Genomic DNA, 25,451 nt, shown 5'->3' on the forward strand with positions numbered 1-25,451 from the left:
GGATCCAGGTGCGGATCCGTCTAAAAATGAATTGCCATAACGGATCGGTCCAGCGGCACGGGCAAATAGCGGCAGGGCGGATCCGGATACGTCCTGCCGCTAGTGTGAAAATATCATTAGCATTATCTGTATCTAAGCAATATCTATATTATTCAAATATATATTCAATATGGATATTGCTTAGATAAATACATATATTGGTGGCAGATAAGGATTTTATATAGATGAATAATGATGATGAATATGATGGCCAATTATTTATTTATATTTCCCAGGGGGTGTTAAATGTGTACTAGTGGGGGAGGGGGGGGGGGCAGGGCTGTAATAACGATCCCCAGATGCAGAGGGGAACGTTTACAAAATGCCACCTCTAGCCCTAGTGAATGCAGGAGGGTCAAACAGTCAAACATACCCTTCTGCCTGAGAAGAGATCACCTCGGCTCTGGTATGTATTGAGCATGAGAGATCGCATACCAGAGCCAAGGCAGTGAGGAGAGCTGGAGGGGGGAGGGCACCAGAGGCTCTGACGTCTCGTTTACACAGCCTGGCCACTCCCTCAAGCAGGGAGAAGCCTGTAACCTTGACGTCATCAGCAGAGCAGAGCCGAGGCAGTGAGAAGAGCTGGAGGGGGGAGGGCACCAGAGCTCTGACGTTTCGTTTACACAGCCTGGCCACTCCCTCAAGCAGGGAGAAGCCTGTAAACGAGACGTTATCACCAGAGCTGGCTTGCTGACGTCAGGGGTCACATGACCCAGAACTGAACTGGACAAATGGTGATAGATAGCTTATGAAAGTGACTTTAATAAACTTTCAATGGACAACAATAAAAGCAATTAGAATAGATTTATTTAAGTCGGATAACCCCTTTAAGGTAGCAGGTTAGTTTTACCGCATAGGGAAGTCCACAAAAACAAAACCCATAAAACTGTGGTGGAATTGTGTTTTTTCACAATTCCACCCCATTGAAAGACACTTCCTTTGCCAGCCCAGGGAATGTCCGCTCCAGTAAGCAGGACTGCAGCCAAAGACAAAATGGATAAGGTGAGGACTGATAGTAAGCAGTTGTTGGTGGGCAATTCTATTATAAGGTGTGAAGTTCGAGGAAAATGGTTTTGTGAGATGTCTCCCTGGTGCTACTGCTAGCAGGGACAGACGACGCATCCTTAATATTGTTAGGCAAGCAAAGCAGGAAAAGGAGGTGGATGTTATTGTCCATCTTGGGACAAATTATCTGGCTTGCAATGACGTTTCAAAGGTGAAGGAAGCTTTTCACACACTTGGTAAGGATATACAGGAGGTTGCACCAACTGTTTCATTCTATGCAGTTTTGCCTGTGCATAACCTTCAGCATGACAGGAAGATGCGCATTAAGGAATTCAATGTTTGGCTTGGTGAATGCTGTCTGAACCAAGGGTTTGGCTTTGTTTCTCATGTTAGCTCTCATTGGAATGTAAAAGAACTGTACAAGAAAGATGGTTTGCAAGGGAACGAATGTCCTCAGTGAACAGTTCAAATTATTTGCTAAGGAGCATTTAAACTAAGAAAGGGGGGCAAAAGAGTGATAATACAGCAGTCCGACTGCCCCCCGGAACAATGCCAGAAGATGCTAGTAGCCCATAGGTTAAGAAATGACAAGTGACTCCTGTCTACAAATGCTCGCAGTTTAGGGAAAAAGATCAATGAACTTGAGTCTATAATGGCATCTGAGAATATAGATTTAGTGGCTGTTACTGAGACATGGTTCAATGGGAGTAATGACTGGGATATAACAATACCAGGGTTCTCTCTATATAGGAAAGACAGAGAAGGAAAGAAAGGGGGAGGGGTGGCCCTGTATGTGAAAGATAGCATAAAATCTAATTTAATACAAGTTAGCGAGACCAATTTAGAGTCAGTTTGGGTTACGTTGCAGCTTGATAATCATAAGGTAACTCGTGTAGGTGTGATCTATAGACCACCTAGCCATATCAAAGAATTAGATGATCTATTATTGAGGAAATAACTAGAATGACATTGAAAGGGGAAGTTATCATTATGGGAGACTTTAATCTTCCTGATGTAAACTGGAAAACCAAAATGGCTAGTTCTGCCAGGAGTACATAGAACAGGAGTACACAGAATAGATATTCTAAATTCCCTATTGAGATTATCTCTACAGCAAGTAGTGGAGGAGCCAACCCGGAAGGAGGCCATTTTAGATTTAGTATTCACAAATGGGAATTTGGTATCTGATATTACTGTAGGGGAAAGCTTGGGATCTAGTGATCATCAGTCAGTGTGGTTTACAAGAAGTACAGTGACTGAGTCACACCACACAAAAACAAAAGTTTTATATTTTAGAAAAACTGGCTTTTCTAAAATTAGATTAGAGGTATACGAATCCCTATCAGATTGAAACAGTTTCAATGGAGTCCAGGAGAAATGGGACTACTGTATTTTTTGCCCTATAAGACACAACGGCCCATAAGAAGCACCTAGGTTTTTGGGGAGGAAAAGAAGAAAAAAAATTTTTGAACCAAAAGGTGTGCTTTTGGAGGGTTTGGAACTAATGGTGGTCTGTGGATGGCACTATTACTGGGGATCTGTGGATGGCACTGTTATGGGGGGATCTGTGGATGACGCACTGTTATGGGGGGGATCTGTGGATGACGCACTGTTATGGGGGGGATCTGTGGATGACGCACTGTTATGGGGTTTGGGGGGATCTGTGAATGACGCACTGTTATGGGGGGGATCTGTGGATGACGCACTGTTATGGGGGGATCTGTGAATGACGGACACTGTTATGGGGAAATCTGTGGATGACGGACACTGTTATGGGGGGATCTGTGGCTGGCACTGTTACAGGGGGATCTGTGGATGGTACGGTTATATATGTGCCATCTACAGACCCCCCAGCCCATAAAACTGTCATCCACAGATCCCCCCCCCCCCCCCTGGCGCTCCAGTATACAAATATTAAATGTCTTATTCAATTAAAAGTAATTAAACATGCCCCCTCACTCCTAATATTACCGTACATCCTAACAGCTTCTGTACAATGCAGGCAAGCTGGACGGCCGGCGCGTCACTCACTGACGTCACTTGCCTGCGCCACCTGCTTCATTAATAAAGTAGGCGGCGCAGGCACGTGACATCAGGGAGTTACGCTGCCGCCCGTCTGGCTTGCCTGCCTGCATTCTACAGAAAACATTTTATATTTGTATTATGCATCACTGGAGCGACGGGGCTATAGTACAGTGACTGAACCACCCCGCCGCTATTGCCGGCCCCCAGGTCCTCCTCCCAGTCCCTCCCCGCTCGCTCGTACATCGCAGCCTGTGATGTAAAACTGTCAGCATTCGCCCCATAAGACGCAGGGGCTTTTTCCCCCCATTTTTGGGGGGCAGAGAGTGCGTCTTATGGGGCGAAAAATACGGTACTTAAAAGTGGCACTATTGAAGGCAACAGATAATTGCATTAGGCTTGTCAGTAAAAGCGAAAAAAGGAAGAGACCAATGTGGAAAGCAGAAGTGACCAAAATCATTAAAAACTAAAAGATAGCATTTAGTAATTATAAAAAAAAAAACAACAAAAAAAACGAGGATGACAGGCAAATTTATAAGATTAGGCAGAGAGAAGCCAAGCAAGTTATAAGAGCTTCTAAAGCACAAGCAGAAGAGAAATTAGCTCAGTCAGTGGAAAAAGGCGATAAGACATTCTTCAGATACCTAAATGAAAAAAGGAAACTAAAACAAGGAATTACCAAATTAAAAACAAAAGAAGGAAGGCATATGGAAGAAGATAAAGAACTAGCTGACTGCCTCAATGAATACTTCTGTTCAGTTTTTGCAAAGGAAAATGAAGGAAAAGGACCTCAGTTAGGAAGGAAGACTAATATATATTTTGATGCACATGTCTTTACAGAGGAAGAGGTTTTAAGTCAGCTGTCTAAAATTAATACAAATAAGTCACAGGGGCCTGATGGGATACACCCAAAGCTATTAAAAGAGCTTAGCAGTGAACTAGCAAAACCATTAACAGATTTATTTAGCCAATCACTGGTAACAGGAGTTATCCCAAAAGATTGGAAATTAGCAAATGTTGTGCCCAGTCACAAAAAAAGTAGTAGGGAGGAATCGGGCAACTATAGGCCAGTAAGCCTGACATCAATAGTGGGGAAATTAATGGAAATCATACTTAAGGAGAGGATTGCGGAACATCTAAAATCCAATGTATTGAAAGATGAAAAACAGCATGGGTTTACTTCAGGGAGATAATGTCAAACTAATCTTATAGATTTTTTTGATTGGGTGACTAAAATAATAGATGGCGGAGGTGCAGTAGACCTCGCTTATCTAGACTTTAGTAAGGCTTTTGATACTGTCCCACATAGAAGGCTTATCAATAAATTGCAGTCTTTGTGCTTGGACTCCCATATTGTTGAATGGATTAGGCAGTGGCTGAGGGACAGACAACAAGAGGGTTGTAGCCACTGGAGTATATTCAGACCATGGTCTTGTTACCAGTGGGGTACCTCGGGGATCTGTTCTGGGACCCATATTGTTTAATATCTTTATCAGCGAAATTGCAGAAGGCCTCGATGGTAAGGTGTGTCTCTTTGCTGATGACACAAAGATTTGTAACAAGGTTGATGTTCCTGGGGGGATACACCAAATGGAAAAGGATTTAGGAAAACTAGAGGAATGGTCAAAAATCTGGCAACTAAAATGTAATGTTGATAAGTGCAAGATAATGCACCTGGGACGTAAAAACCCAAGAGCAGAATATAAAATCAGTTATACAGTCCTAACCTCAGTATCTGAGGAAAGGGATTTAGGGGTCATTATTTCAGAAGACTTAAAGGTAGGCAGACAATGTCATAGAGCAGCAGGAAATGAGTTACCAGTAGAAAGAGGGAGGTGCTCATGCCGCTCTACAGAGCACTAGTGAGACCTCATTTGGAGTATTGTGCGCAGTACTGGGGACCATATCTCCAGAAGGATATTGATACTTTGGAGAGAGTTCAGAGCTACTAAACTAGTACATGGATTGCAGAATAAAACTTACCAGGAAAGATTAAAGGAACTTAACATGTATAGCTTGGAAGAAAGACGAGACAGAGAGGATATGATAGAAACTTTTAAATACATAAAGAGGAGAGAATATTTAAAAGAAGAAAAACTGCTACAAGAGGACATAGATTTAAATTAGAGGGGCAAAGGTTTAAAAGTAATATCAGGAAGTATTACTTTACTGAGAGAGTATTGGATGCATGGAATAGCCTTCCTGCAGAAGTGGTAGCTGCAAATACAGTGAAGGAGTTTAAGCATGCATGGGATAGGCATAAGGCCATCTTTCATATAAGATAGGGCCAGGGGCTATTCATAGTCTTTATTATATTGGGCAGACTAGATGGGCCAAATGGTTCTTATCTGCCGACACATTCTATGTTTCTGTAACGAGTGCAGGCCAGGCTAGAAAGGTTCTGGTAGTGGGAGACTCAATCATTAGGGGTACAAATATCTCTGGTGGCAACGGGTTCTATCTTATAGTGCAGATGTATTGAGGGAGAAGATAGCTAGAAGTATGAAGTGTTTAAACTAGGGCAGGCATGCTCCACCTGCGGCCTTCCAGCTGTTGAAAAACTACAACTCCCATAATTCCCGGACAGCCTACAGCTATCTGCCTACAACAGCTGGAGGGCCGCAGGTTGAGCATGCCTAAACTAGGGAATGGAAATTACATTATAGGAGGGGAACAGTGGAGATAGTGACCTGGGACAAGGTAAGGGAAATGTGGATAAATAGAAATTAAGTGTATTTTTTTTATTGGTCAAGAATTAGAACTTTTATATATATTTTTAAAAACTTTTTTTACACTTTTTTATTTATTTATTTTTTCAAGATTGTCCATTGGTTTGCAAATTAGCTCTTAACAAGCTCTGCCTTAAATGCCACCAGATGTAAGGCAGTTATACTATAAGTCAATGTTCAGCTCTTTAACTAAGCCTTAAGACATGACTTGGATATTAAATAAGCCAGCACCTCATCTGCAGACAGCTGTTTCGGGGTGATTGCCCCTCATTAGTGCAAAGTAGAGAGCACTGGCTTGACTGGGTGAGAGGCCTGTCAGGGTTAGGGGGGTACTATCTCTCCTTAGGGAGAGAGTGCCTTAATCAGCGTGAGGAGACTTCTAGGCCATACATGCTCCTCTGGAATTCTGGTAGGAAAGGGATGCAAATGAGAAATGCTTTAGCTCAGTAAGTTTCATTGTCACAAGGGGTAATAGGAGAAAAGATACCCCACAGTTTGTTGCACATTTTCTCCTGAATTCAGCTATACCCCATGTGTGGTTGTAAACTGCTGTCACACAGCAGGGTTCAGAAGTGAAGGAGAGCCATTTGGCTTTTGGATTGCAGATTTTGCCAATTTTGATTGCCAATATGCATTTGCAGAAACCGAGGTACCACTACAGTGGAATCCACCAATGTGGTGATTTACTCAGCTTGTGCTGACCATTGCACAGGCTCTGTGGTGAAATAATACATGGAACCCCTAGAAGTGAACCTATTTTGGACTTTTGCACTACACCTCTCAAGGCATTTATCAAGAGGATGGTAAAGATTTTGACCTCACATGTGTTGCAGCAGACAGTGCATATTGTAAATTGCAGTGTTTCCACACATATATGCCATTTTATTGCCCAAATATCTTTTGCACAGTGTATCCAAGCTAGCCAGCCCTCTTATTGTTATGCCATGCCCTAATCTTTTGCCTGGACATAGAACAGGGCTCTGGAATAAAAATGCATCATGCGCGTTTGAGGCCCAATATGATGATTTAAACAGCTTGTGAAGGCCACATTCACATGACCGTATTTTTGGTCCACATCCAATCCACATTTTTTGCGGATTGGATGAGGACCCATTCATTTCAACAGGACTGAAAAAAATGCGACAGCACAGTTTGCTGTCCGCATCTGTATGTCCATTCCGCAGCCCTGCAAAAAACATTGAACATTTCCTATACTTGTCTATTTTGCACGCAAGAATAGGCATTGTTACAATGGGTCCGCAAGAAAAACGGATGGACGACACACGGATGTCATTCGTATATTTTGCGGATCTGCATTTTGCAGCACTTCAAAATACACACCGTCAGGTGGACGCATCCTTAATGTGGTCCATAGCATGTATTCTAGTTTTTTGGCATAAATTAAACTAGAATTCTGTTGCGGTTTGATTAATCAATCTTTACCCCTGTGTCACCATCGATCCCAAAAGTTGCTTATCTGTGCCACTTGTCCAGGCATGACATACCATATCTAGAGTTAGAGAGTGTGTAAAGTGAATGGGTACTATACCAAACAAACTTTATAAACTGTATTTCTTCATGTTGCTCATTTTGTCATTAATCAAAATATGTTGATTTGGTGCAAAAGGAAGATTAGAAAAAAAAATGCTATAATTGGAGTTGGGAAAGTTACAAATTGCCTCATAGATGTTCCTGCAGTGTCAGGATATTGATCACATCTCCCCAGGGTCTGACTCCCCACTGAATGAAGAGGCCGCAACACTTGTGTGAGAGCCTTAGTCTCTATAAAAGGGTTGTCACTTTATCATGTACAGAGAGTTAATGCAAGGCACTTACTAATGTATTGTCCATATTGCCTTCTTTACTGGCTTGATTCACTTTTCCATCACATTATACACTGCTCATATCCAGGCGTTATGCCCACCTTGCAATCCAGCAGTGACTATGCTTGTATGTTATTTGAAAAAGCACCAGACTCTCTGGCAACTGTGGGAAGAAGCATTTTGGTGTGCAAGCATGGCTACCACCGCTGGACTGTAGGGTGGTCGGAACCCCTGGATATGAGAAGTATATAAAGCGATGGAAAAGTTAATGAAGCCAGCAAAGGAGGCAATATTGACAATACATTGTTAGGTACCTTGTGTTAAAGAGGTTGTCCACTTTTTCACAATATCAGATCGGCAAGGGTCCCACAGTCAGCACCCACACTGATGAGTTGTGTTTAGCGAACTTGTGTTTTAAGTTCGGCGTCTAAAGTTCGGGTTCGGGTTATCAAAGAATCGCGTTATGGATTCTAAATTCCTTTATGCTCCGTGGTAGCGGAATCCATAACGCGATTCTTCGAGAACCCGAACTTTAGACGCCGAACTTAAAACACAAGTTCGCTCAACACTACTGATGAGCTCTTTACCTGCTTGCATCGCAACTGCAGCATTGAACAGGTGTAATTACAACTATGCCGTCCCATTCACTTCTATGGGTCGGCTTCTTCCTGTTAGGAAGGACAAGGGAAAACCAAGAAATGAGGCATTGCCCTAGACCAGGAATCGGCAACCTCCAGCACTCCAGCTGTTCTGTAACTACAACTCTGAGAATCCTCTTTTCACTTCTATGGGAGTCACAAGAACAGACGAATAAGTGTACATCCTGGGAGTTGTAGTTTAACAGCAGCTGAAGTCCCTTACCTAAATCACCGAAGTTAGTGACATTAAAGGGGTTGTCCTGCCATATGTATTGATGGTCTATCATCAGGATAGGTCATCAATATCTGGTCAGCTGTTTGAAGAGGAGGCGACACTCCTTGTGAGCCCCACTCCCTGGTCATTACACTATGTGTCGTCTCCTTTGGTGAGGTGGCCTAGTATAATTGCAATTACTCGCTCATGCAAGTCATTATACTGCACTTCTGAGACAACGCCCAGTGTAATGAAGAGGAGCTTGCACTCGCATGAAGCGCCGACCCATCATCAAAAAGCTGATCGGCTGGGTTGCCGGGTATTGGACCCCACAGATCAGATATTGATGAAAGATCATCAATATATATGGCAGGGCAATCCCTTTAACTCCTTTATTTTCTTAGACCACTAGGCAAGTTTTAATAAATGCTTTTTTTTTCTTATTTTTTCGGGTGTCTTACCCTGGTTACATCCTATAGCCAGGTGTATCCTTTATCGTAGTTTGAAAAATACATTATTTTGCCTTCAGTGTCGCTGACTCGCTATTAATATTGATATTGTAACAAATTATTTAAAAAGCAAAGCATTTTCTTAGTGATTTTAACCATTTACTTATCTAGGTAAGTAAATGTAATTATTATGTGTGATTTAATTTTTATCTTTATGTTCTAGATCAAAGTTAAAAATGGAAGATATCAAAGAAGTCAACAAAGCTCTTAAGGTATAGTAATTGCTCAAGTCAAATGACAACTCTTATAATTAATGGCCAACATATTTAATCTTCCCAAAAAAGAAATATAATGGGGAATAAAATCAACAATTTTAGCAAATCTATCACCAGGCCAGGCAGTGAAAACGTCATTATGCCTGGCCCTGTCAATCAAAGTGGAGAGGGAGCAGCAGTTGCAGAGTGCGAAGAGCCTCTAGGTGTAATGGCACCGCCCCCGTTGCTCCTAGAGGCTCATTTGCATATATGTAAACATCATTTTTCTCAGCAATGCGGGCACATAGGAACAAGGGACCAACACAGACGCCTTCAGCTGTCAAGCGCACATGTAACAGGTCAGCCAGTTTCATAGCTCCAAATCTGCTGACAGATGCCCTTTAAGGCAATTTATCTGCTATGCACGGTATAGGTGATAAGTGTCTGATTGGTGGGGGTCCAAACACTGGGCCCCAGTTGATTATGGCCCTGCTCCCCTCTTTAAATGAAAACTATCAATGTTTAAAAATACCTCTAAAAAGTAACTTTTAATAAGCCTGTGGCATAAAATTGTATCAATAAACAAACCAATAACAAACAAAAAAAAGAAACAACCCCATATACATTAAAGATAGAAATTGATAGATCAAACCGCACACATAGGAAGGATGAAATAAATCAGAGGTCTATCCAGTAGCCATAACACTTGGTGACATTATTCAGCACAGTGGCATATATAATAACATACAGGCATTTGCCAAATAAGTGAGGTGATCAGTTTTACTCACGGTTCAGTTGTATAAGGTTTGGACAATATATATGAAGCCACCTTGAAGTTGGGATCAGGAAATATATCTGTCCCTGCAGATACCCCTGCCTAAAAGACAAGCACCTGACCTGAAAGCTAAACCCTTTAATGTCATTTGTGAGAAGAGCCCTGACGAGTATCAATGCATATGTTTCATCAGGGGACCAAAGTATGAAGATGGGTATCAGATTGATATGATGGCATCCTGATGGTATGAGGCCCATTTAAATGAAGCAGCGGTTTGCTGCCACTCCATTCAGCTCTAAGCTGCTGGAGATAGCCCAGTAGTCCCATGCAGCTCATTCCCATCATCAGCTGGGCCCCAGTGGTCATACACGTATTCCCTATTCTGCCATAGGAGATAAGTTGTCTTGATGAAACAACCCCCTTTAATATGGCAACAGCACTAATTCAACATTGGCATTTGTAAGATGAAAAATGTATTCTCTACCATTGTGAAGAAAAAAAAGGATCCATCAAAAACATCTAAGTCCAATTTTACACACATGCACACTTTGAGTTACAACCATGCACACAAAGATATGCTTTCACATGCACACACACAATACAACACCAGGAACATATGCCAGCACCCCTTACTCACATGTCTGATATGTTAGTGTATCTTAATGTGTCATTGATAGCAAGGACTGTGAGGTACCAGGAGCGGGAATGGGGGGGGGGGGAGGTTGATACATTGAGGAACTTGGGACAGAGAAGGTAAACAGACAGTAAATCTCCTGCTGTGAAGGCCAGCAGTAAGGCATTTGGGGTGGGAGAGAGGAGAATGGGGAATAGGAGAGAAGGAACAGTGAGGAGCATGGGGGCATGTGTGGAGCAGGAGGGACAGTGAGACTCTTGGGGCAAGGGTGGAGCAGGAGGGACAGTGAGACACTTGGGGCAAGGGTGGAGCAGAAGGGACAGTGAGGCCAGGTGCAGGCATCTGTTTAGTGGTGCATTAGGCTGCACACTAACCAATGAGCACTTTCCTGGTCAATGGTCAGTGAAACAACCAGTGAGTGCTTCCATCAGTCTTATGAGATAAAGGGGCATTCACTTACACTGCTAAATAGATTCTTCTACCTGGCGCCATGGTCTCAACCCCAGCTGTACTGGTAGATTTAATTTCCATTACTGAGATTGGGACAATGGCTCAGCGGTAGCAAATAAATCTGCCATAAGCATTGCTGAGGCTGGGATTGCGGTGCCATACAGACCACAGGGAGGGGAGCCTTGTAAGTGAAAGTTGACATTGTAGCACCACATGGCATATTTTCCCCATTTAAATTGTGCCCCCTCCATAATGCTGTGACTTGTTGTCCTAGGTGGTTGCTTATCCCTGCCTAGACTTCATCTTGGCCCTGTAAGTTATTTATATTTACCCCAAAATAGTTTTAATAATAAAAAAAAAAAAAGTTTTAGGAATGAGGTTACATAACAACTTTTTCCACTTTAAATGTGCTATTGTGCAAAAGTAGTAAAACATAAAATAAAGTACTCATATTTTGTATATATATGTATATAAATAATGTACCCCGAAATGGTACCACAGAAGAATGCACTTCACCCTGCAAAGAACAAGCCCTTATATGGCTACATAAAGAGGAAGATTAAAAAAAAATAGCTCTCTAACTGTGGCGACCTAAAAATAAAGACATTTGGGCAAAATAGACTTGGTAGTGAAGGGGTTGATAAAGACTCCGGTACTGATGTAGTTAAAAAGAAATGCTGTGGGCGTGCATTTTCGCAGATAAATCAGTAGTTCCTATATTTATCAGCAGCCCTCATGCAGTTCAGCACGTTGTTTAGCCACATGTATTGTAGCTGCCAAATAGTTCTGATTTTTCAAGAGCAGTCCCATGTTTAATTGTGCCTGAAAGTCCTTTTTTCATAGAGTCCAATCATTTTTGTATTGCCTACTTCTTTTAATCTTTGTGTTAATAAAGGAAAACTCGCTTTTCTATTTTGGTTTTTGAATTCTCCCACAGACGGAGGATCTCGCTTTAAAGGAACAGCTGGGATTTCTTTGGAACAAGCATAAAGAGTACCTCTGATTATAAACAACTTTCATAAATCCATAGTACAAGCAAGCAATTTAGAAAGTGGGGGGATTGGATAGGTGTGAGGAAGAAATAGGCCTTATCTTTCTGCAATAAGATGTATTACAAGTCTTTGCTTGTGCAATTGATTTATGTAAATTTGTTTGTAATCTAAGGTACACTTTAATGTTAAATAGGTGTTTATTGCTCTTGTTCCATTTTAATGCCCTGCACATTTGTATATTGTATATTTACATGAGTTTTTTTTACACAGCTTAGTTTTTTTGTAATCATAGAAAAACCTGGTACTGTTCTGAAAATCATGACAAGAACGTCATGAAATTGCAAAAGAATCGTGTATTAGTCTTAGTTCGTTGAAGTGCTACTCTTTAGTACAGTATGTTTCTAGCCACCTGATTTTACGTAAAGTTAGGAAAATTTGCTCCCAGTAACAATTTTCATGATTGTGTACACACAACCTTCTGTACTGTGTTCCAATATAAAAAGAAATCTGAAATGTTTTTTGTTTTTAGTAACATAGTACATAACATAGTAACATAGTACATAAGGCCAAAAAAAGACATTTGTCCATCCAGTTCGGCCTGTCATCCTGCAAGTTGATCCAGAGGAAGGAAAAAAAAAACTGTGAGGTACAAGCCAATTTTCCTCACTTTAGGGGAATAAAAAATTCCTTCCTGACTGCAGGAATTTTTTATTCCCCTAAAGTGAGGAAAATTGGCTTCTACCTCACAGTTTTTTTTTTTTTTTGCCTTCCTCTGGATCAACTTGCAGGATGACAGGCCGAACTGGATGGACAAATGTCTTTTTTCGGCCTTATGTACTATGTTATGTACTATGTTACTAAAAACAAAAAAAGATTTTAGATTTCTTTTTATATTGGAACACAGTACAGAAGGTTGTGTGTACACAATCATGAAAATTGTTACTGGGAGCAAATTTTCCTAACTTTACATAAAATCAGGTGGCTAGAAACATACTGTACTGAAATTATTTTTAGTAGCTTTAAACTTTGACAGTCTTAAGGTGGCCCAACATATTAGAAGTTAGTTGGTGGCTGAACAGCAGTTGAACAAACATCAGGTGAACGTTCATTTTGCAGACACGACCATACACATTCTGGCGGTTACAGTTGTTCTAACTGGCCATACATGTTCAATTAAACTGGACGATGGATGAAATGCCTTTCTGGGAACATTCTTTCCAAGAAAAGATCTTTTGATCAAGAATGATCTTTCGGACAAAAACATTAAACACTACTGACTCCATTTCAGACGATAATGGTCTGTTGTTAGGTCTGTGGTTTATATCTGCAGCCCTCCTGCTATCCCCTGCGGGCATGGACGGCGTGCCACTCATCATGCCATCCAATACCCTGTTTTTGGCGTCCACTTCATGCAGCTTCCTCCATGCTCCTGCCTGATGCTCTTTTAACATATGAGATATGAGTTTCAGTTTTTGAATTGAATGACTGAAATAATTTATTTTTCAATTATATTCTAATTTGTTGAGATGCACCTGTTATATGGGTTTCCTAAATACAAGCCATATACAATTTCTAGTTGTAATGTGAATTCAAAAGATTTGATAATGAATAAGCTTATGCAGACTAGGGAATAAATATATTAACTAAGTGTGATTAAATGTACGATAATACCAGTAAATCACATACAAATGCAGAATAATAAAAAGTAAATAAACACCCCTAGCCTAAATATGCAATATGGCTATGCTGTAACATATGGCTGTCTACCATATTATAACACATGACCAACACCCCAGGTACAAGAGATAAGGCAAATCAATACTTACATCATTACTAGGATGAAGTTCCAAGTGCAGTCCCCCCTAATTGTCAGTGCAGACCACAATTTTTTTCCTATCAGCCCCTCCTCCAGTGTGAGATCACTCAGAAATGTGGTCTTATCAGCACAATGAGGGATAAATACTAACTATCTCTAACCCACTACCTTACAAGGAAAACTTTATTATACACAATATAAAAGGTAATGTAAAAGATACAAAATTAAAGTGGACAGAACCAATCAGTACTTAAAATACCCTTACAATGCACCCCTTTAGTATTAAAGGGTTTCTGTCACCAGAAATTACTAAGTTAAACTGGCTGACATTAGCGATGTGCTGATGTCAGCTGAACCTAACTAGCCTATTTCTAGTTTTATCCATGCCCCCGTTGCTCCATAAATGTAACTTTTAGAATATGCAAATTAGCTTCTATGAGGGGGGGGATTGCTCCTGCTCCTAGAGGCTCCATTCTCCCACCTCTGTCACCTCCCTCGAAGTCTTGATTGACAGGGCCAGGCAGCGTTCGCATCTTCCTGCCGGCCCTGAGTAGATGGTAAATCTTGAGCCTGTGCCGTGCCGTTTAGTGTTCAGCGCAGGCATAGTCAAGGAAGGACACTCACTGGCTGCCGACTTCCTTACTGCGCCTGCGCTGAATACTGCACAGCGCAGACGTGAGATTTACCATGCACTCAGGGCCAGCAGGAGGATGCGAACGCTGCCTGGCCCTGTCAATCAAGACTTGGAGGGAGGTGACAGAGGTGGGAGAACTGAGCCTCTAGGAGCAGGAGCAACGCCCCCCCCCCCTGCTCCTAGAGGCTAATTTGCATATTATAAAAGTTACATTTATGGAGGAACAGGGGCATGGATAAAACTAGGAATAGGATAGTTAGGTTTAGGGTTGTTGCGGGTATCGAAATTTTGATACCCAATCGATACTTTTGTCCCGGTATCGATACGATACCGGGATTTCCATTTTTTCGATACTGGCCTGCGCTTCTGCGCAGTCTAGCATCTCTGAACATGAGCGTGCTGCTCTCAGTGCGCTCATGTTCCCTCAGCAGCACAGGGGAGAAGGAAGCAGCCCTCCCTCCCCCCTGTGTGCTGCTGCCACCAATGAACGGAGAGAGGGGCGGAGGAAGGGCGGGCGCACTGCGCCACCAATGATAGGACTTTTCATGGGTCCAGACTTAGTTAAGTATTAGGCTAGACAGAGCGGCGCCCAGGGATGTCCCAGCACTTACTATTATTCCTGGGCGCCGCTCCGTTTGCCTGCTGTGCGCCTGTGCCCCATTACAGTCTCCTGCAGTCCTGCTCCATATGCCTATTACTATCGGAGCAATGGGGAGGAGATAGCAGCTTCTCTAGTGGGCGTTCCTTCTCCCTGCTCTGCGATTGGACAGCGCTACAGCCAGGGAGAAAGAACGCCTACTAGAGAAGCTGATGTCTCCTCCCCATTGCTCCGATAGTAATTAGCATATGGATCAGGAGACAGTAATGGGGCACAGGCGCACAGCGGGCGAACGGAGTGACGCCCAGGAATAATAATAAGTGCTGGGACATCTCTGGGCGCCGCTCTGTGTAGCCTGCTGCTTAACAAAGTCCGAGCCCATATAAGGTGGTCTTTAACTTTTAATATAGGAGGCAGGTGCCGGCAGCAGAATCGCATAGCCGGCATCCTGCCTCTGACAGGGAGCTGTGATCAGCGGCAGTTAACCCCTCAGGTGCGGCACCTGAGGGGTTAACTGCAGCGGATTGCAGCTCCCGGTCATAGAGGTCGGGTGTCGGCTATTTGATTCTGGCACCCGCCTCCTGTATTTGTATTAACAGGTCAGTTATCTTCATTGGTGGCGCAGTGCACCCCCCCACAACACCCCAGGATAATAAACATTGGTGGCGCAGTGCCAATGAGGATTAAAAAAATAAAAATTAACTCACCTCCTCCAATTGATCGCATAGCTGCCGGTCTCCTGTTCTTTCTTCAGGACCTGTCAAAGGACCTGTGGTGATGTCACTGAGCTCATCACATGGTCCATTACCATGGTGATGGATCGTGTGACGGACCATGTGATGAGCGCAGTGACGTCACCACAGGTCCTTTTCCTCACAGATGAAGACAGAAGAGAAGCCGGGCTGCGCGAACAAGTGGATAAGGGGAGTTAAATTTTATATTTATTTTTAACCCCTCCAGCCCTATTGTACTATGCATTCTGTTTTAAAGAATGCTATTATTTTCCCTTATAAACATGTTATAAGGGAAAATAATTACATCTACACAACCTTGAACCCAAACCTGAACTTCAGTGAAGAAGTTTGGGTCTGGGTACCACAGTCAGTTTTTTATCACGCGCGTGCAAAACACAAACTGAACAACAGAACGCAATTGCAGTCAAAACTGACTGCAATTGCGTACCTACCCACGCGGGTTTGCCACAATGCACCCGGGACGCATCCGGAGCCAAAACGTGACGCCCGTCTGAAAGAGGCCTAAGGCTACTTTCACACTTGCAGCAGTGTGATCTCCAAGCAGTTCCGTCTTTGGAACTGCCTGCCAGATCTGCCGATCTGGATGTGACTAAAAGCATTTGTGAGACGCATCCAAATGCGGATCCATCTCACAAATGCATTGTAAGAACGGATCCGTCTCTCCGCTTGTCATGCGGACAGACGGATCCAACATTCCGGTATTTTGAATGCCGGATCCGGCACTAAAACATTCCTATGGGGAAAAATGCCGGATCCGGCATTCTCGCAAGTCTTCAGTTTTTTTTGCCGGAGATAAAACTGTAGCTTTCTGCGGTTTTATCTTTTGCCTGATCAGTCAAAATGACTGAACTGAAGACCTCCTGATGCATCCTGAACGGATTGCTCTCCATTCAGAATGCATTAGGATAAAACTGATCAGTTATTTTCCTGTATAGAGCCCCTGTGACGGAACTCTATGCCAGAAAAGAGAAACGCTAGTGTGAAAGTACCCTAAAATATTAAGTTTAAATCCCCCCTTTCCCAATTTTACATATAAAATATATAAATAATAAATAAATAAACATATTACATAGCGCTGGGTCCGAAAAGTCCAAACTATTAAATTATTAAAAAATATCTCCTATGCGGTGAGCGCCGTAACAGAAATAAATAAATAAAAACCATGTGATTCGCCATTTTTTAGTCACCTTGTCACCCCAAAAAATAGGATAGGACTGTTCTATTATGAGCCGAACGTTTCATAAAATGTGAAATGCACGCGGCTTTTTTTGGTGTTTCGCAATACTTTTTTATGGTGACGAAAGCTAATCAAAATGTTGGTATCGAAACAACCCTGCGCCGATCTGATCGGCGTAGCGTTGTCATGATACCAAAATTTTGATTCAGTTTCGATTTGGCGACTAAAAATGTAATTTGGCTTCTACATTTTTCAGTTCAGGAGCCAATGGCTACTAGGTATTTGTTTATTCTGGAGCACTGCCCCCTTTCCCAATTTTACATCTAAAATATATAAACAATTAAACATCGCCACGTCCGAAAAGTCCAAACTATTAAAATATTGAAAAAATCTGCGCGATTCACCATTTTTTAAAATGCGGAATGCACGTGGCTTTTTTGTTTTATTTTTTTTCCGCGTGGTATCGAGTATCACAATACTTTTTCTCTAGATAGGTTCATCTGACATTAGCACATTGCTAATGTCAGCCAGTTTAATTTAGGTATTTCTGGTGACAGAAACCCTTTTAGAGATAAACGTTTAAAGGGATTGTGCAACAATGGGGGCAAACGCCCCCTCTTGGGTAGATCTGTAAAGGAAATATTTCTTACCTGATGCCCAACCCTGGCCCCCTTCTATATCCAGGATAACCCCTTTAAACATTGTGGGGACTCAGATAAGAGGACAGAGACCAATAGTACAAGCGTTCATAAATCTTACATTTCATTTTGTTTATTTAAAGGGTCATGCATGGCTAAAGGATGATGAAGCAACAGGCTGCAAACAATGTAACAAAGAATTCTCTATTTCAAGGCGAAAGGTAATTTTTTAAATAATTTGTAAATCGTATACTGCACAGATTTTGACTGTTAATTTAATTCTAAATATTTTCCTTATTATGTTATCCATACAGTTATTTTATGTCCCCATACAGTTATATTGTTTGTCTGCAGCAGAATCCTGTGTACACACGGCAGAGAACTGCTGACATCTGATTATTTTATGTGACATATAAATGATAGATCACCTGACAAACAAGTGCTTTGCTCAGTTTTACACCGGGCAATTATCAGGAATGTCTGTTATCGATAATCTGCCTATGTAATAAACCTTCTGTGATGTGGTTGTCATTATAAAGAGAAACCATGGCAGATCCATCTCATGACGGACAGTGGTAGTGCCCAACAGACCCCATTAACGTATATTGTGGTTTGTTTGGGTTCTGCTGTGGTGTCTTTCTGAATCTGTGATGGAAGCTCCTCAAAGGGGTTGGCCCATCTTACACATTGGTGGCATATCGCAATGTTAGATGCGGGTCCCACTTCTAGGATCTGCACTTGAGAACAGGGTCCCCCAAGTGTGGCCACCCTACATTCACTTAGGGGAGTGCCGAAAATAGCCGAGAACCAGTTTGGTTATTTCTGCAACTCCCTTAGAGGTGAATGAAGAGATGGCTGTGCTTGCATGGCACGCTCTCCACTCACTTCTGTGGGAGTTCTGGAAATATCCGAGCTCACTCACTCGAGTCTTTTCGGAACGCCCATTGGAGTGAATCGACAGCATGTAGCGCATGCGTGGTGCACTCTACTTCACTTTGGCGGCCTCGTTCTAGACATTGGTATTGCTATGCCACCAATCTGTTAGATGGGCCAACCTTCTTAGGCTACATTTAGATGGCAGTGAAATACGTCAGACGGTTGTTTTCAGAACCATTGCAGTCTATGGGGCTAATCACATGGCCGTTTTTTTTAAAGGCCAGGGAATACCAGCCATAAAAAAATTGGAATGTCCTTTTTTTGGCCAGTTTCACGGCCAGACAGCACCTATTGAAATCAATGGGGTCTTTTTTAATGACCATGTAGAGGAGTACACCCGTCTAACAACCGTTAAAATGCCTTTCAGGAGTTAAAAAAACGACTTTACCATATCCAATTGAACACACTGACACTTGCTCTGCACTGAAAGGACAGCGTACTTAATTTTTTTTTTGCACCCAGAAAAATTAGTGACTAACTTATACTGGGGACACTATTGGGGGCATTTTATATACAGTGGTTACTGCTTAGGAGGGATTTCATACACAAGGTGGCACTATTGGGGGTCATTTTATATACAGGGGGCACTATTGGAGGGTTTTTACATACAGGGTGGCAGTGTGGGGGACCTTATATATACTGGGACTAATATAGGGGCATTTTTAGACCCTGGGAGCATTACAGGGGAGTCAGTGTGTAGTGTACTTAGGACTTAGGGTACTGCAGGGATTAGGATGCTAAAAAATAAATTAACCAATTGACATTTTAACGGCCATAAAAATCTGGTGCAAAACGGCCATTAAAAATCCATACTTTTATTTTTCTTCCCTGGAAGTGTTAGCTAAAGTTAAGATATGTTACGTGAACCACACAATAGTGTAATAAAAAAAATACAGCTGATACCACAAAAAATGAACGCCACTGAATTTATAATGGAAAAAAAAACTGACAGTATTTCTGGTTTTGCCCATCGACCCCCCCCTCCCCCCCCCAAAAAAAAGTTAATAAACAACATTAATCAGTAATTTGTGTGTATCCCAAAATAGTAAAACTACAACTTGCAAAAAAATAGTAAAACTACAACTTGCAAAAAACAATCCCTCAAACGGCTACATTAACAGAAAAAAAGTTAGTGATGGTAAAAAAATTAAATAAATTAAAATTCCTTGGTGGCTAAGGCCCAAAAAAGGCTATTCAATAAGGTGTTAAAGATGCACGCCCACTAGAAAGGCACATGATGAATATTGCTGTGGTGAAGGTATTCTTACCAGTGATTGTGAATTATCCACTCCGTTCTGGTCATCAACTGTGTCACGTGACTGACTCTGCAACTTGGGGGGTACTATCTCTGCTTGGGAAGAGAGCGCCTTAGTCAGCATGAGGAGACTTAATGTATAGGATATACATGCTCCTCTGGAATTCTGGGAAGAAAGGGATGCAAATGAGCGCTTAACAATCCTATAAGTCAATGCTCGACCCTTTAAATAGGCCTTGAGGCATGACTCAGTATATTAAATAAGCCTGTACCTCACCTGCAGACAGCTGTTTTGGGGTGATTGCCACTCATCCGTGCAGAGCAGTGAGTACTGGCTTAATTGGATGAGAGGCCTTTACTGCTAATATTTCTGGTTTGGTACCAGCTAGATATATAGGCTTTGTATTGTTTGAAAGCTTTTAGACAATACCAGAATGACAGCAATATGTTTAGTACAAGGGAAGATATCACTGTTAGAATTTGGAATGCTGTGAATGCAGCTGAAAGTGAAAGTAATTTTACCTGCAATTACTCCCGACTCGATTTCTGTTGCTTGGACCTTAGCTGCCAGCTTTCAAACAAGACCAGTTGCATGTTTCTAGCTTCTACCATTCAGGTAGAAAGAAGAATCTAAAGCAGCCCTCCCCTCCACTTTCTGCCCGAGCTGGAGAACAGTTAAGTACTTTTTCCCCTGCCGGAGCTGGACTCAGGCAAAACAGTTAGTTGATTAAATTGGGCACATCTCACTCCAACGTACAAGGATCGGTACTGATGTATGGAAATGCCAGTCTTGATAAATGTCTCTTAGTGTCTTATGTGTGTATAGGAAGTATGTTTCTTTATTTATTCTTATAGGAGCCTCAATGTCAGTCACATAAGAATGAATAAAGAAACTTACTTCCTGTCGACACTTAGACCCCAAAGGATAACTGTCACACTTAGACCCTAATTTCAATTTTCATATATGTAGTTACTAATAGCATGATATTCCAGAATCAGTTACTATTAGGCTACTTTCACACTAGCATTCAGGGCTCCGCTTGTGAGTTCAGTTTGAAGGCTCTCACAAGCGGCCCCGAACGGATCCATACAGCCCCAATGCATTCTGAGTGGATGCGGATCCTCTCGGAATGCATCAGTTTGGCACCGTTTGGCCTCCGCTCCGCTCAGCAGGCGGACACCCGAACGCAGCTTGCAGCGTTTTCGTGTCCGCCTGGCCGTGCGGAGCCAAACGGATCCGTCCAGACTTACAATGCAAGTCAATGGGGACGGATCTGTTTGACGTTGACACAATATGGTGCAATTTCAAACGGATCCGTCCCCCATTGACTTTCAATGTAAAGTCAGGAGTCCCTATTAATATGCCATCAGATCGGAGTTTTCTCCGATCCGATGGTATATTTTAACTTGAAGCGTCCCCATCACCATGGGAACGCCTCTATGTTAGAATATACCATCGGATTTGAGTTACATCGTAAAACTCAGATCCGACAGTATATTCTAACACAGAGGCGTTCCCATGGTGATGGGGACGCTTCATGTTAGAATATACTGAGAACTGTGTACATGACTGCCCCCTGCTGCCTGGCAGATGCTGCCAGGCAGCAGGGGGCAGACCCCCCCCCTCCTCCTGTAATTAACTTATTGGTGGCCAGTGCAGCCCCCCCTCCCTCCCCAGTATTAATTGTAGCCAGTGCGGCCCCCCTCCCTCTATATTCATCGGTGGCCAGTGCGGATTCCCAGTATTAAATAAGACCAGTGCGGCCTCCCCCATCCTCTATATTTATTGGTGGCCAGTGCGGATTCCAAGTATTATGACCAGTGCGGCCTCCCCTCTCCCCCCCCCTCCCCCCCCCCCAATTAAAATCAAATCACCCCCTTCCCCATCATTGGTGGCAGCGGAGAGTACCGATCGGAGTCCCAGTTTAAATCGCTGGGGCTCTGATCGGTTACCATGGCAACCAAGACGCTATTGCAGTCTTGGCTGCCATGGTTACTTAGCAATAAAATAAATACAAGCATTATACTTACCTGAAGAGCTGTGATGTCTGACCGGCCAGGCGCTCCTCCTACTGGTTTATTTACAGGTCTGTGCTATAGGCAATGCGCCGCACAGACCTTTCACTTACCAGTAGGAGGAGCTCCCGGCCGGACACAGACATTGCAGCTCTTCAGGTAAGTATAATGCTTGTATTTATTGCCAAGTAACCATGGCAGCCAAGACTGCAATAGCGTCTTGGCTGCCATGGTAACCGATCGGAGCCCTAGCGATTTAAACTGGGACTCCGATCGGTACTCTCCGCTGCCACCAATGATGGGGAAGGGGGGGTGATTTTAATTAGGGGGGGGGGGGGAGAGGCCGCACTGGTCACAATACTTGGAATTCGCACTGGCCGGCCACCAATGAATATAGAGGGAGGGGGGCCGCACTGGCCATATTTAATACTGGGGAGGGAGGGAGGGGGAGGCCGCACTGGTCATATTTAATACTGGGAATCCGCACTGGCCACCGATGAATATAGAGGGAGGGGGGGCCGCACTGGTTACAATTAATACTGGGGAGGGAGGGGGGGCCGCACTGGCCACCAATAAGTGAAATACAGGAGCGGGGGGGGGTCTGCCCCCTGCTGCCTGGCAGCATCTGCCAGGCAGCAGGGGGCAGTCATGTACACAGTTCTCAGTATATTCTAACCTGAAGCGTCCCCATCACCATGGGAACGCTTCTGTGTTTAGAATATACTGTCGGATCTGAGTTTTCCGAAGTGAAAAATCAGATCTGAAATAAACAGTTATGCAAACGGATCCGTTCTGAACGGATGCAAGCGTTTGCATTATAGGAGCAGATCCGTCTGTGCAGACACCAGACGGATCCGCTCCTAACGCAAGTGTGAAAGTAGCCTTAGACTGACTTACCCCATATTGAATAAGATTTAGCCCTTAGCAACCAGTCTGCATAAAACTGCAATTTCACTATTCAGTTAAGATGGCCGCCACTGCCCTCACCCCGAGGCTAATCCCGCCTGCCCTCACTAGCCAGTAACAATAGCCCCCCAAAAGTGTCAGTAACCACAGCCCTCCCCCTAAAGGGCTAATCTCCTGCAGCACAAAGGGGTCCTCTTACCACATGTTGCTTTCATTTATACACTGAGCAGATGGCAGATCTCCCTTCCCTGGTCTGCGCTGCTCCAACTCTGCCTTCTCCAGCTCTGCTGAGTGAGGGAGCGTCTGCCAAGCGCAGGGACAGGGAGAAGTGCACACAGCCCAGGCACTGTTATCAGCTGCTGGGGAGGACCTGGCTTTAATCATTTACCTACAGTCCCTGGCTGTCAGCAATGTGACCTTGCACGCTGCTGCTTCTGCGTCCTCCGTCCTTCAACACATAGATGGACCCTGCATAGCAACCTTATTTTAAGCACAGGTAAAAGTAGGCAGTACAGGGAACAAAAATGTGGAATTAAGGGGCAATTGAATACACAGTGAAAAGTTGAAATAGGGCCACCAAGGAGATATTAATTACCACAATCCAATACTCCAAAAAAAAAAAAGATGACAGTTATACTTTAATACACGGTGGGGGAGATTTATCAAAAGTGGTGTACAGTGAAACTGACTTAGTTGCCCATAGCAACCAATTAGATTCTAGCTATCATTTTTCAAAAGAGCTCTGGAAAATTTAAGGTGAAATCTGATTGGTTGCTATCGATAACTAAGCCAGTTTTCCTTTACACCAGTTATGATAAATCTCCCCCAGTATACTGTGTCAGTTGGAGAGTCAGAGTGTTGGTCACATGACACAACTGAGAACCAGAAGGAAGTGGATAGTTTAAATCTACAGCCATCGGTAAGATTACCTTAAAGGGATTGTCTCACTTCAGTAAGTTGCATTTATCATGTAAAGGAAGTTAATACAAGCCACTTACTAATATATTGTTATTATCCATATTGTTTGCTTTGCTGGCAGGATTTATTTTTCCATCACATTATACACTGCTCGTTTCCATGTTTACAGACCACTCTGCAATCCATTAGTGGTGGTCGTGCTTGCACATTATAGGAAAAAGCGTCAGCTTCTCTGGTGGCTGGGACCATGGGAGCACACATAGGCTAGTGCTTTTTTCCTGTAATGTACAAGCATGACCACCACTGATGGATTGCAGGGTGGTCTGTAACCATGGAAACGAGCAGTGTATAATGCGATGGAAAAATGAATCCAGCCAGTAAAGGAAGCAATATGGATAATAACAATACATTAGTAAGTGGCTTGTATTAACTTTTTCTGCCACTTACTAAAGTGAGACAACGCCTTTAACTTCAACAATGTAAATCATACACCTTTCCAACGGGCCACAGAATACATATTTTTGTGGTAATTTTTCTGTAAGGCCCAAAAGAACAGCTTCTTTGAGAGGTTCATGTTTGCATGTTTTATAATAGCAACAGAAAATTCTAACTAACTAAAACGACTTAATTATGGGATTAGTAATCATTTACAGGATTTTTCTAATTGCTGATTAGTTATGAATCATTGATATCTTTGTCCATGAGGAGATCAGAGTTACTGGTGTCTTATTAAATGTTTTTTTTCTTGACATTTTCTTTTTAGCATCATTGTCGAAACTGTGGAGACATCTTTTGCAACACGTGCTCAAGTAATGAACTTTCTTTGCCATCATACCCTAAGCCTGTACGTGTATGTGACACATGCCACAACCTACTGCTCCAGAGATGTTCCTCTAATTGCTCTTGAGGCCTCATTCGTTAAAGTGTCACTGCAGCGTCTTACTAATTTTTTTATGTAAAATTATTTTGCCTGTTATGTATGTATAATCATTTTGTTATCATATTCACAAAACTAATCATTTAAGATACAAGTCTAACAAATTATACATCCATCAATTGTATCACAACAAAGTGCCACATATTTTGTGGCACTCTCTACTAAAATAGAAGACCTGTACTATTTTTGTGACTGTCTTTTGGAATCTCCATAACAGATATATAAAAAAATGTGCCTTGTTTTTACAGTATTTCACTTTTATCAAATTATCCAGCTCATGTTTGCTACAAATTATTATTTGATACCACAAAGTAAGAAAAATATACATTTGATTAGTGACCAATGTTTGCGGTTCTTATTATTTCCTCTGTGGGATCAGTTTTCTCTTTATTCTGTCCAAGGTTCCATCATTTCACAATCTATGTTGTACTCATGGGAGAAATATTGCTTCCTGCCTGTACATTTAACAAAAGACATGATAAACATATACAGGAAAAGAATGTGTGATAAATACTGTAAAGATTTAAAAAACAAAGCATAACTGATGAGGAATCACTTTATTTAACTTTAATCATTTAATAATGCTCTTTCTGTTTCACTATATTGTTTTAAAATCTGAATATTTCTGTGCAATGCTTTCTAATAACAAGGATTGCGCTAGGTTCACATTAGCGTTAAGAAAACTGGCAGCCTTTTCCGGTATAAATACTGGCTACTGGCCAGACAAAAATCGCTGCATGTGGCAGTATTTGTCTGTCTGAAAGCGTCCAGATTCCTATCTGATCTTATTGTAGTCAGTTGGGGTCCATTAGCTCCCGGCATTATCCGGATATGGTGAACT

The 25,451-nt window shown here is 42.5% G+C and overlaps 1 protein-coding gene across 2 annotated transcripts in view; it reads left to right on the forward strand.

The window, feature by feature from the left end:
- The window catches only part of LOC122928258 (RUN and FYVE domain-containing protein 1-like), a 139,666-nt gene extending 114,713 nt beyond the window's left edge, over window positions 1–24,953 (forward strand). For both annotated transcript variants that reach the window (XM_044280916.1, XM_044280917.1), the window contains 3 exons: window positions 9,143–9,191; window positions 17,786–17,863; window positions 24,437–24,953. In XM_044280916.1, coding sequence (XP_044136851.1) covers window positions 9,143–9,191; window positions 17,786–17,863; window positions 24,437–24,580 — 271 coding nt within the window. In that variant the 3' untranslated portion in view covers window positions 24,581–24,953. The remainder of the gene's footprint in view (window positions 1–9,142; window positions 9,192–17,785; window positions 17,864–24,436) is intronic.
- The last annotated feature ends 498 nt before the right edge of the window (window positions 24,954–25,451 follow it).

Source organism: Bufo gargarizans, chromosome 2, assembly GCF_014858855.1.
Source record: "Bufo gargarizans isolate SCDJY-AF-19 chromosome 2, ASM1485885v1, whole genome shotgun sequence".
NCBI lineage: Eukaryota > Metazoa > Chordata > Amphibia > Anura > Bufonidae > Bufo > Bufo gargarizans.